Source organism: Hyperoodon ampullatus (genome assembly GCF_949752795.1).
Source record: "Hyperoodon ampullatus genome assembly, chromosome: 5".
Taxonomy (NCBI): domain Eukaryota; kingdom Metazoa; phylum Chordata; class Mammalia; order Artiodactyla; family Ziphiidae; genus Hyperoodon; species Hyperoodon ampullatus.
The window spans coordinates 78,961,298-78,974,929 of NC_136918.1; the positions used below are offsets into that span (position 1 = coordinate 78,961,298).

General features: G+C 38.5%; 1 protein-coding gene across 2 annotated transcripts in view; it reads right to left on the bottom strand.

Moving 5' to 3' along the window:
• SLC15A2 (solute carrier family 15 member 2) overlaps nt 1-13,632 on the bottom strand; it is a gene marked incomplete at both ends in the record, with an annotated part of 35,985 nt that overhangs the window by 14,346 nt on the left and 8,007 nt on the right. The window contains 8 exons of one of the 2 annotated variants that reach the window (XM_079704912.1): nt 394-438; nt 661-750; nt 924-1,010; nt 1,432-1,514; nt 7,037-7,114; nt 7,392-7,482; nt 9,313-9,412; nt 10,507-10,599. In XM_079704912.1, the coding sequence (XP_079561038.1) occupies nt 394-438; nt 661-750; nt 924-1,010; nt 1,432-1,514; nt 7,037-7,114; nt 7,392-7,482; nt 9,313-9,412; nt 10,507-10,599 (667 nt within the window). The remainder of the gene's footprint in view (nt 1-393; nt 439-660; nt 751-923; nt 1,011-1,431; nt 1,515-7,036; nt 7,115-7,391; nt 7,483-9,312; nt 9,413-10,506; nt 10,600-13,632) is intronic. The other variant, XM_079704911.1, reaches the window with a different exon arrangement.

Below are 13,632 nucleotides of genomic sequence, written 5' to 3' on the forward strand. Positions count from 1 at the left end.
ATATCCCACCTCTGGGTCCTCTGCTGTTAGCCCTGCCTAAGCGATGGTGTCAATTGTGTTGTAGCAGCAATCAAACCTGCTGTGCCCTGGCCAGGCTTATATGGAAGAAAACATCCAATCCCCCAGGCTCTATCACTTCATTTGCTATCCTCTCAGTGCTTCTTTGTATACATTTAAACCTTTCCATCCTTATATTTCTGATTTCTAAAGATAAGATTCTGTTTTTTATTTCTAGATTTGCTTTCTTTACTTTGCCTACTCAGTATCTTCATGCTAAAGGCACATCTCTTATGATCTTATGTCAGTTTTCAGGCAAAAACACAAAGAAATTTCTCCTTAATATGGATTATAAAGAAAATGATAGACTTCTCTGGAAAAATCTCTTCTACTCACCAAATTCCCATTCATCCTGGTGGCTTGCAAGGTCCATCGTGAGCCCTAGGGCAAACAGATGCTATTATAAGAAATCCCTTTCTCTGAAAGGGAAGGGGCTGGAAGAAGGGGTAGCTTTCAAAAGAACTATTCTTTTTTTTTTTAACATCGTTATTGGAGTATAATTGTTTTACAATGGTGTGGTAGTTTCTGCTGTATAACAAAGTGAATCAGCTATACGTATACATATATTCCCATATCCCCTCCCTCTTGTGTCTCCATTCTTACCTGCTGATCCAAAAGAGCCCAGAACATGGGCAACGGGATATAAAGAAATAGAACCCTGGTCAGTGCCTTCACATCCATAATGAGCTGCCTCTGCAAGAAGGGGTGAGAAGGAACAGGCTGAATTGCCAGATAGGGTTTTCTTGCTTAGAGTAGAAGTGGCCCAGAACGGTAAGAGAAGAGGTCAAATACAGCAGGAGGGAATCAGTTTGGACATTAGGAAAGACTACGTGGAGGCATCAGATGTTTCGGCAGTTCCAACTTACTGGGTATTTCTCAGCTGCCCAGTCCAGCCAGTGCTCTCGCTTTGGAATGTCCGCAGAACAGTTCTTGAAACGGTTGGAAATGGCAAACTAGGGCAGAGCGTAGATATCAGAGGAGAGACCAAAAAAACCATCCCCTGCTTTTTCCAATTCATTATCTCTTCCCTCAAACACACATAACTCTTAAGTGACTTAATCCAACCTTTTGATTTCATCAGGCACTGAATTTCAGAATATTTCAAATCTAATTTTACCTATCCTTATTTTCTGTTGGCAACATACATAACTACATTTCAGAAAAGTTTTGCCCATTTAAAAAAATGATTACATTATTTTTAACTTAGTAGTTAAGTAGAGGCACAGAGGGAAGACCGATTAATCTCAGTTTGCCAAAAGGCACAGAAGTAGAGCAGAGGTCATTGAGAGAAGCCATGTTTGAAGGCCTATATGCTCAGCACAGCATCTCTTTCCCTTTGATTGAAAAAGGCAGGTAAACAAGTCATGGACTTACCCAGATACATTTGACAACTTGAGTCACTATGTTTCCTTCAGGAGGTGGTTTTCTGTATATTTTGCTTCCCATTGCAAACACAACTGCAGTTGATAGACAAATAAGGTTCTTAGCTTCTCATTTAGCACATTCAGTATGTAAACACTAAGGACAGAATGCTGAAATACAGGAGCAACTGGCTCATCTCATAAAGGGAGGGAACTGACTGATGCTATCTGACTTTGGAGTTATAAAAACTATGGGAGCCAAAATGATCAGTGTTGAGACTTTCCTGTTATCACAGAAATGAAAGTCACCTTTGAATTCTCACTCTTCTTTCTTCATCTCTACATCTGACATATTACCAACTTTTACTGACCTTCTGTCTTCAGTGAATTTCCTGCCTGCCCCCTCTTTTGCATCACCACTGCTGTGACTCTTGTGTAGGACCTCACAACTTCTACCCTGCATTATCAAAATGGCCACCAACTAGTTTCTCAGTCCTGTTCTCTTCTTCTTTTATCTGATGCCAAATTAAAATCTTTTTTCCAGGACCTACCTAACAAGCCTAAACTCCTGGCATGGAAGCCCTTCCCAAATTCATTATTATCCTGGTGGTTATTATTATCATTAATGATCTCTTGAAGATTTATTATTATATGTAAAGTGTTAGGCATTTTACATTCAGTACTGATTTAACCTGACAAAATATGTAATACTCTATTTTACACATGAAGAAAACAAGGATTAAAGAAATTAAGCAATTTGTACAAGAAAGTGCCAGAAACTGCATTTTTGACCTGAGGTCTGACTCAAGAATCTATACTCTTAACCACCACAAAGCACCTCATTCATTCATTCTTGCATTACACACTGTGCTAGATACTACTGGTAATAAAGATAAAAAAGAGGTGGCCCTGTCTGCAATGGAGCTCCCCGTCAACCTACAGCTTCCCACTTTACCTTTCATTATTCTCCATCTGGCACCTTATCCTCTAACCACTATTCATCATTCCTATGAAAAATTCTTTTCTGTTCCATTTCTGTTCTTGAGCTCATTCTCTTTCCCTCAACGCCCATTTTTATGCTTTAACCACATCTCCACAGTTATCTATAGGTGAATTTAATTTTCTTATTTTCTCCTTTATTTTCCAAATTACCAGCAATGAGATATTACTTTTATAGTTATAAAAAAGTAAAATTTTTTCAAGTTTATTAAATTTAACTAAAATCTGTGGGAAACCTCCATCTTGGTACCCTCCCAGATGTACTTTCCTCCTGAATGGACTTCCCAGCTCCAGCAAGATGCCCCTCTAGTAGATCTTCTACCCAAGATGCTTTTCTCAGTGACCAGTAGCAATTTCCAATATCTTTACATCTAGAATGCCTGAATCACCTTACTTTTCTCTATCCTAACTTTCTAATTTCTCCATTCCTCTCAGTCAGATTCACCCTACCACTTTTTCTTTATTTATCCTCTCAGTTTCCCCAAAGCTTCTCCAAATAGCACCCTTTACCTACCACAGCCTTCTTATTGTTGATAGAAAAAATAGTTCAGAGAAAGAATGCTAATCCTGGGAGACCAGTGGGCAGATAAAGAGGTATCTAGATAAGAAGATTTTGGAAGATTTTGGAAGGAAATAGACTGCTCTTGAAACTAAGAATGATCCTAGAAACAGGCTGAAATTCTCAGGAATTCTGGTCTAAAAGTGACAGTGAAGTGATAAAAGAAAGATCTTGACAAGTTCACACTTAAATTTCAAGGCCACTTAACTAAAGAAGATGAGTAGGGACCTTGAGCTTCTCTACCATCTCCTCCCACTAGTAGACGTCACCTCTTACTTCACAAAGAAGATAGAAGGCTTCAAATGAAAACTCCCTCAACTTCTTGCCACCAAGTCTATTAACTTCTGTATCCACACCCATCCTCTCCTCTCTCCATTTAGGTGAGGGTGATTGATGTTCCTCCTCCTGTATAAAGGCAATTGTGCCATGTGTGCTTTCATATTGATTATACTGTTTTATCTTACATCTTCAACATGTTTCTTTACTGGAGTCTTCCTAATGACATTCAAGCATGCTCAATATCCTCTCTTGACTCCATGTCGCCTTTCAGCTATAAATACTGTCTTCCCTTTCATCCCTCTTATTCACTTCCCAGTTTACTCTAATTAGTCTCAAATCTCCACCAATCTACCATAGATGATAATATCAAATCAATGACCCTCTTGTCGCTATATATATATATATATATATATATATATATATATATATATATATATATATATTTTTTTTTTTTTTTTCCGGTACGCGGGCCTCTCACTGTTGTGGCCTCTCCTGTTGTGGCGCATGGGCTCCGGACGTGCAGGCTCAGCGGCCATGGCTCACAGGCCCAGCCGCTCCACGGCATGTGGGATCTTCCTGGACCGGGGCACGAACCCGTGTCCCCTGCATTGGCAGGCGGACTCTCAACCACTGCGCCACCAGGGAAGCCCTTGTCGCTATATTTAATGGACATTTTCCACCCTTATCTTGCTTTCCCAGTCAGTAACATTTGTTACTCTGAATGAGTCCCTTCTTGAAATCCTCTTGGTAGCCAAGATAGAACAACTATCACTTTGGCCATTCCTTCTTAGTCTCATTTGTGGGTTTCCCCTCTTTGCCTGTCTTTTTTTGTTGTTAACTGTTGAACCCTTTACCTAATTCAAATACAAAATTTGACCCTTAACACATTTTCACTGTAAAGGAAATACAAGAACTTACAAGTAAATGCTGGTTTGTATAAAGGTATGCTCAACACTGAATAATCTCATTTAATAATATAAATACATAACAAAGAATTGACAATCTATATATTGGAGAAAATAATCATTATTAAGTTTCATTACATTAAGACTCATTCCCATACAAATTTGAAACATTATTCTAAAGGTTTATGCCATAGAGACTCCCCTTAGAGATTTGATTCTGGCATTAATGAAATCACCCTGGTTCTCAAAATATGATGTTCTGTTTTCTGCCTCTCCATTTGCACTGTTTTTTTCCTACCTGGAGAGCCATTCCCCAACTTTACTTTTGTGAATCTTTATTTGAATAACTTCAGTGCAACCTAGTTACTCATGCCTTTGCTGCACTTCCTTGTAGATATCTTTATTTCTGCACTTATCACAGAGAACAGAACTTCATTGTTCACTTATCTGTATCTTCACCAGGAAAATAAAATTCCTTGCAAATAGGTACCATAACTTGTTTATCTCTAATTCCTGGTGCTTAGATCATTTGACTGTCTTTTAAATACGGTGTTCCTCACGGTTCTATCCTTGCTGTCTTTTTACCCTACTCTTATTATCTCTTAGTTATTCCATCTATTTTCATGAATTAATTGCTATCCATATATTAATAGCTCCAGATCTTTACAGCTGAAACATTTCTTCTGAAATTTAAACCTGTATTTCCAAATAAATGTTTGATACTCCCAATTAAATGTTCCAAGGACATCTAAAATGTAGCATGTCCAAAACTAAATTCATTAGTATTGCCCCAAACCTCTTCTTCCTTATTATCAGTTAATGACCCTACTATCCACCATTTGCTCAAGCCAGAACCCTACATTCAATCTTGGCTTATCTTCTCCCTTACTTTCACACATCTAATCATATCAAGCTTGTCAATTCTGTCAGGGCCAAGGAGGGTGAGCTAAGTGAGGCACTCACCTTGAGCACAAAATTTAAGGGAGTACCAAAATTCAGTAATCAAGACAAAGGGTATCCTTGTCTCACCCTTAACCCATTCTTTCTCCACATTACAGTCAGAAATACCACTGAAAAATAAAAATCTAACAATCATTGCTCTATTCAAAATCCTTTTGAAGCTCCCTACTAGTCTCCTGATAAAGTTCTAATTCCTTAGTAGGTTAAAAGGCCCTTCATTATCTAGTTTCTGTCAATTTCTCCTCTCTGTCTTTCCATTTATGCTCCAGGCAATTTGAATTCCTTTAAGGCCTTCAAATATGTCATACTATTTCTCATCTCCTTGTCTTACAGATACCGTGTCCTATTTCTGTTTCACTTTCAATATTTTCTTTGATTAATCTTTGAATTAATTGCTGCTAATCCTTTAGGTCTTACCTTACACATTATTTCTTTCCTGACCCTCGAAGTCTCAGTCAGATATCCCTCCTATGTGTTCCTATAGCTTTCTCTGTATTTCACCAGCTGTGACAGTGATCATACTATATTGAAATTTCCTGTTTTCTTATCTGTCTCCCTCCTCCTGCTGGACCAAATAAATTCTTTGAAAGCATGAATTCTGTAGCTATCTAATTCACCAGTGTGACCCCAATACCTAGCACAGAATCTGACACATAAACGGCTCATTAAGTCAATGTCTATCAAATTAATGAGTGAAAAAAATCAAATGAATAAATTATAGTGAAACAGAGAACTGACTTATTAGTACACAGAAAATTGAAGTAGCTGACTAATGATGACAGCTAACACTTATTTAACATTTCATTATTTATTAAACATTTCCATTATAACATCTCTTTTGATCTTCATAATTACTCTGATATGTAAATAATATCATTGTGCAATGATCCAGAGAAAAAGACATAGTACTAATCAGAGGAAAACGAGGAAAATACTTGGCTTCAAAGGGAGAAGGAAGCAGAGAATGTATTATCACAGGGCTCCAGGAATTACGCATAAATTTCCTTGGAATTGGAATTGCAATCTGATATAATAATATTAGCACACCCCCCAACCCCCGGTAGAAAATAATCAGATGGAACATTGAGTCTCTGGGCTCTTTATCCTCTATTGAGCTCTTTATGTGTTTGGACTGGATATCTTCCAGGGGGGGTGTCACCCAAAGGCTCAGCGTGAGAACAGGTTTCCAGGTCAATGATTAGAAACAATCATGTCCAAGTTTCCCCTTAGGCTGTGTAAACTAAGCAACACACACATCCCCCTTCCACTTCCATTGCTGGGTTCCCTGTGGTAAAGAGAATGCCACTTGATCTAAGTTGCATCAGTTTCCCCCTACTTATCCAACTCCTCTTATTCTCTTTGCTTAAGAGCAAACTTCTTGGGAACATTGCAGAGCAGGGTAGAAACGGCTAAACCTAGAAGCTACTTTAAAAGGCCCAATGAATTTTAAAAGTCTTCCAATTACCAGATAAATAACCATCAGATGAAATAAGCTAGTTCAAAAGGAAGGATCAATTATTTTCCTTGCTTCATTATATACTGTAGTGTAGATCAGTACATCTCAACCTTGACTACACATTAGAATCACCTAGATACTTAAAAAATTACAGATGCCAAGGCCCTATACCACAGAGATCCTGATTTAATTAGTCCTACATAGGGTCCAGGGATCAGTCTTTTTTAAAGCTCTCTAGGAAACTTCTTATTAGTTATGTAACCTTGGGCACTTTTTTTTGAGGTTTCTGACTTTATTCAGTTAATTTATCTCCAACGTCTAGGGAAAACCCCTACAATAACACTTACCTAATAGGTTAGTGTGAGGACTGAATGAAATAGTTTGTGTAAAGTGCTTACATCATGCTTTACATGTGGAAGGCATCAGTGGCTATTAGTTTCCTTTGCCCCACTGCACTTACCAAGAGCTATCACCATAAGCAATCCTGGAACTCCAAAAGCCAATGCATAGCAGTCTTTCCCAAAACACTGCACATCTCCTACAGGAAAACAAAACAAAACAAATTAAAACTGAATCTTAAGTCTTTGACGTTCTATTCTGTAAGCTCAGGTTTTTGAGGTCATAGACATAGCCATCCTCTTTCTTCCCATCACCTAATCCACAATCCTTTTGGGCCAGACAAAGCAAGATTAAAAGAAATTCTCTCAGATTTTCAAACCCTTATAAAAGGAGAAGATGGACAGGAGGAAGCCTTGAACAGATTTCTGGCTGGCCTGAGTAAAGCTTATACAGAGTCCCTCAGAAAAGATCCCAACCTCTCAGCATGGGTGTGACAAATGTAGAAATCAAGCTCCCTGCATTGATGGAGAGGTAGAAGACTGAGAAGTATCTAGTCCGTTCTTCTGCCTGGAAAAAAAAAAAAAAGGCCAAATCATCAGTGCAATATGCCTCCTAGCTCCACCGCCCACCTCATGTTCAGACTAAGCAAGAGGTACATACACAGAGACAGATTCAGGCACTGCCTCTGTGAATGTGTATGTGAATATCATATTAGATATTTTAACACATATCTCGCTGACCCCAGACAAACATTTCCCTATCTTTCAAACCCTAGTACAAGCATCTTAAACATTCTTTTACCCCTTTATCTTGGCAAAAATGATCATTTTGTACACTATGCCTATGTACTGTGTCCTATACATATCTATTGTAATATTAGTTTCTTTGCATTAAATGTCTATTTCTTTCTGTAGGTTGAGTTCCTTTAGGGAAGAAATTGTATCTTATTATTTTCTGTAATCCCCACTAGTATAGTACCTGTTACACTACAGACAATAAATGTTTATTAACTGAATTTATTAAGTGATTGAGTGACCAAATAATTGATTTTGTGGAATGTGTGGTAGGAATAGGACTAGAACATGGGACAGTGGAGTAAACTGTCCATCAAACAGGATAATTTACCTAATGTTTATGGGAAGTCTGCCAAAGAGTATAAAAGGATATCTGTGGGCTTGGAAATGGCTGGTGGAAACCTGGAGGTGGGTTTGTACTATTATTGAAATATCTTTGTGGAGCAGTTACAAAATGAAGCAATTTTCAAATACAGTTGCTGATGCTTTATTCATTGTGCACTTCTGTGCTTCATTCTGATGCCCCAGGTCTTTTCCTGACACATCAGCACAATACTCATTTTCTATTTATGGTGTGTTTTGCTTCCTCTTCTGGTCCCCATTTAAACTCATTACACCAATCTATGTGTATAGTTCATTGTGCATAGAATCCCACTTGCCAGAGGTTGGTTATTTCTCCAACATCAGCAAGCAATTATGATCTATGGACCCGCAGGCAGATAAAGAATATAAAATAACTCAAATGGTCTGAAGGGTTAGAGACATGAAGGAAGACAGGACACAGAGAAAGAACAGAGTGAAAACCCAGAAACATGGTAACTAGCTACAGAAGAGGGAATAATACATGAAGACAGCCAAAAAAGAAAACTGAGAGGAAAAAAGAGGAAGCTAGAAATGTTGGCTGATCTAAGAATAGACTACTTCCCTTGCCTAGTTGTCACTGCTTCCTTATACAGGCCCATTTTTACCTTTATTCACACTGTTTTCCCCTCCCACTGACAGTGGCAAGTATTTAGGAAAAGAAGGAATGATCATCCAGACAGGTTCATCTAGAGAAACTCATTCTGTTTTATTCCAAATGGTCCTTTTCCCCTTTCATAGAATCTCAAAGCTAGAGATGCTTAAATCATCTCCGTACTACTCATCACCTCCCATTCCCAAAGTGATTACCATGTATCTTCTTAAGTACCTCAAGTGAGAGTAAACTCACTACTTCCAACTATTTGAAGTTTTTCTTTGCATCAAGCCAGAAGCTAGCTTCCTATAGCTTTCAGCCATTGATCTTTGGTTTAATTACTGACATCCTTCAAATATCTATAGACAGCTAAAATATTCTCTTTAATTCTTATCTTATCCAGGCTATAAGTATCTCCGTTTCCCTCAACTTTTCTTCATAAGAGCATCTTTTAGTCCATCTACCACCCTGGTCACTTTCCTTTGAAATGTTGCAGTTTTTCCCTCTATTAATGACCAGTACCCAGCACTGAACGCAACTCCTCAGATATGATCTGACTAGTGGATCACTTCAATCTTGGTAAATGGTTACCTGCCGTTTGATGCCTGCTCTACATTCTTGAAAACACAGAAATTACAAGACTCTTACATGTTTTTCTTCAAACTGGTCTCCACCAAAAGCTGCCACACAGGGTTTGATACCTCCTGTCCCCAAAGCTATTAGACTCAGGCCGACCATTGATAGGACTCTGAAATGGAGAGGTGAGAGTACTAACCATATTGATACTAAACACAACTGTAGAAATAAAATATAGAGCTACAAGAGAAAAAAAATGTGTACAAGGGCAAAGACCTCCTTCACATTTCTACACTGTGGGCATTTTCCATATGCCTTCAATCCTAGGGGAGACTCAAGTACACTTATAATCCTTGAGTTTCTGCCAGAAAGTATACATTACATGGTGAGATTTGTCCCTGATAGTTTCATTTACCCCTTGTGCACAACAGATAGAAGCAGATACTGAAGGAACTCCAAAGTTAAAGCACTGGTTCTCAATCTTGTCTTAGTCAAAGGGACACTTCAATAGAATGACCTTGTGAACCCTTATCCCACATATCCTTAGTAACCACAAAATAAAATGTTAAACTAGTCATAACTAATAGGAGTAGTGATTTCTGAGGGGACAAAAATAAGGAGGTATCTAATATTTATTAAATTTCAAACAAAATTCTTAACTCATTGGAAAATACACATATAGGCACAGTATAAACATGAATATGTATGACCTGCTTCTTGAACAACTCTAATCCTCTCTACTGACTGAACCAACAGACATCAGAATCTATCAAGAGTCTCTGGCATCATAAACATCAAGAGCTTAATAAAGAGGGATAGAGCAACTGGAATATATGGAACTACACATAAATGGAAATAATCCAAGCTTTCAAAATCAATTCTACAATGTATTATAAGGAAATATCACAGACATTTTTTTTTAACTCTGGTAAAGGTACAATGTGTGGATGGGTGAATAGGTGAGGGAATATGGAGGGCATGAAGGTTTTAATGTCTTCAAGCACATGAAGAGTTTTTATGAAAAGGATACTAACTGGGCATTCTACTAGTCCCCAAACATTTAATAAAAACCAATGAGATCAGATAAAGCAGGAAAGAGTTCAACTGGTCAAAGTTTTTTCCTTAACCAATTTGGTATTAAGACAGATTGGAAAATAAAGGGACATCGTTGGTAAGAAGACAGAAAAACATCTGTAATGAATGTGTGAGACATTTACCTGCCCAATGGAGGAAAAGTGGTTTAGTTTATTCCATGATTTTACTCACGTGTGTAACATTTGTCCCCCCAGTATTGGTAAGGCACCCATGGACTTGATCACATGGCCAAGCACATACACCAAGGAGAGATAGATGATTGTCCTGTTGAGAGAGTTAAATCAGTCAGTCTACAAACAGAATTCAGAGATTTGAGTAATTACAGACTCAGAGTTCATACTGTTCTCAGTGCCAGGATAAATGGAGTGGCAGGAGGAGGGGGTGGAGAAGGAAAGAATTACCTGAGATATGCAAATAGAAATAATAATAGTGAATGAAACAAACAGTCTAGAAAAAGAGACAGTAACTCTTTACCCTGTAGTGTTAGAGATAATGGACATTCCTTTCTCATACCTGCTCTCTCTTTTCCCTCACTAACCCCACACAAACAAAGAGTACCCCAATCTTGTGTAGATATGTCATGACCAGGTTGGATTTGTAGCCAGTGATAATGTTTTAAGGAAGGAGAACCAGAAGAACAGGATACTTTGACCTGAGGTTTCTTCCAAGGAATGTCTTTGGCTCTAGAAATCCATAAGGGTCAAGAAAGAATGTCACATAAACAGGAAAAAAGGGATGGTTAACACAAATAACTTTCTCTAAACACAATCACTGGGATATATAGAGAGGTAAAGGGCTCTCAGGTTCAGTCTGAACACTTGGGTTAATTGTAATCCCCACCACAGTTTCCTCATGGACAATTTCCCAAGGGTAAGAAAGGAACCAGGGTCTCTGAACAGACTGTCCAGTGATATAGCTCATGCAGTTGATAGGGACTTGTTGTTATGCTGTTTTTCCAAAAAATCTGAATGACAAACATGAAGTAGAAGAGTGAGGAATTCCAGTAAGAACATATGTAGAGATATACACACTGAAACATGGCATACTACCAAATATACAATGTGTATTATTTGTATTAAGACACCAGTATTCTCTTTATATATAAGTAGAATATTAATACTAGAAGGAACCTTGGAAATTATATAGCTAACTTCTGTGATTTTGAAGTGTTATATGCTAATGTGGAATATAAAGAATGGAATGAAAGTAGCAGAGAGAGGCTGGAGATGTCAGAAATCTCAGAATGTGGATTTCTCATTCTAAATGCCTAATCTTCCTACGTTGGCTCTCCAGTGAAGGGATCTTAGAGGGTTTATAATGGGAAGCAGGGGATAAGAAAGCTGAGTGACTAAACCAGGGCTAATTAATATTAGGGGAGGGGGCAGCCTTTTCCAAAAGGCCTTGTAGTGTCTTCTGGAGAAAAGTTCCCTTCACTGGAATAAAAAGAATGAATAGAAAGAAAGGGAATAGAAAGGGAATAAAAAGTGATTGAAAAAAAAGCCCAACAATTATGAACACAAAGTAGATGATCTATGCTAAATCATCACACAGAAAAAACAAAAGGAGTCTGAGCTGGAGTGATAGTCTGCATTGGGAGAACAGGGCAATATCAGGTTGTTGGACTAAATGAATGAGAGAAGTGTAAGTGCCTTAAAAGGAAAACAGGCAACCTCCTAGGTGAAAGATTCAGGGAATTAGTCTAGAATGTGAAGAATATAAGACAGGAAGCTAATGGTAGAGAACTTTAACAGAAGGAGAGAGAAGTCAAGAGAGACTTGGAAATTCTGCATTTGAAATGGAGTCATTGGGGTCATTACAATCCCAACCACAGGACACAGATCTGTTTTAGATAGACTTGACCAATCTTCCATTTGCAAATGAGGAAAGTGAAATCCAGAGAAGTCAAAGGATATTTTTCAGGTGACATTCTAATTAGTATTAGGATTAGGTCTAGAACTTCTACTTTCTTACAGCCCAGCATTCCTTCAGTTTTATCATGAACAAGTTAATGTGGAAAAAGGAAAGGAAAGAGAAAGAAGTTTTAAATTTTATTTAACCGTAAGAATATCAAAAGCCAGAGACATTTTTAATTAAAGCTTAGGATCTGAGAAGGAGTATGTGCAGTAGGCATATATTATTATACACACTTCCTCTGAGGCAGAGGAAGAGACCTAGCATAAAGAGGGTCAGCTCTGACGAGACAAAAAAAAAAAAATAGTGGGGGAAGGACATGCTATAGACACACTCAAAAAAAAAAGAAATTGTAGAGAAGACATCCAAAAGCATATTTGGCAATAAACACATTTAAGAGAGTGGCTTTTAGTGATTGCCATGATCAGGAGTCCAGAGTGATAGTCACAGATCACAAAGTAAAAACCAACACTAGGGACTATGACTAAAAATGTTATTCTCTCTTAAAAGCAACTAGGCATCAAAAATTGCATCTGAGCATGTAATTAACCCTCTCAGTAGATGTTTATAGAAATCATAAAAAGCCAGTGTCCATACTTAAAAATTTTCTTTTCCATTGTATATCCACTGGCTACTCTTTCCTGTGTGTAGCCCTGAAGGCAGGTTCACCTCTTTCCTGACATAGGGAGCTCCTTATACAAGAGAGAGGGACCCTGGATACCCATTTTCTCTTAACAAAGCTATGATTCTGCGACTGCAAACAGAGGAAGCACTTTTTTTTTTTTTTTTTGCGGTACATGGGCCTCTCACCGCTGTGGCCTCTCCCGTTGCGGAGCGCAGGCTCCGGATGCGCAGGCCCAGCGGCCATGGCCCACGGGCCCAGCCGCTCCGCGGCATGTGGGATCCTCCCAGACCGGGGCACGAACCCGTGTCCCCTGCATCGGCAGGCGGACTCTCAACCACTGCGCCACCAGGGAAGCCCAAGCACTTTTAATAGAAGTTGTTTACTAAATTCAGATGTTTCTAATGTTATAGGATATTTTTCATCCTGAAGATAACATCTGAAGAAAAGGAGAGGAGTTTTAAATATATTCTTATGTTGCTGTCATCATTGTTTTTGTACATGTGAGCTCACACACACTCCGATAGAACAAGTTACTCATGTTTTCTCCAACTCACTTTCTCTCAGAAAGAGATACCAATTCATCCCCAAAGAGTTTTGTGATTTAAAAAGCAACCACAGGGCTTCCCTGGTGGTGAAATGGGTAAGAATCCACCTGCCAGTGCAGGAGACACGGGTTCGAGCCCTGGTCCGGGAAGATCCCACATGTCATGGAGCAACTAAGCATGTGCACCACAACTACTGAGCCCGTGTGCCACAACTAC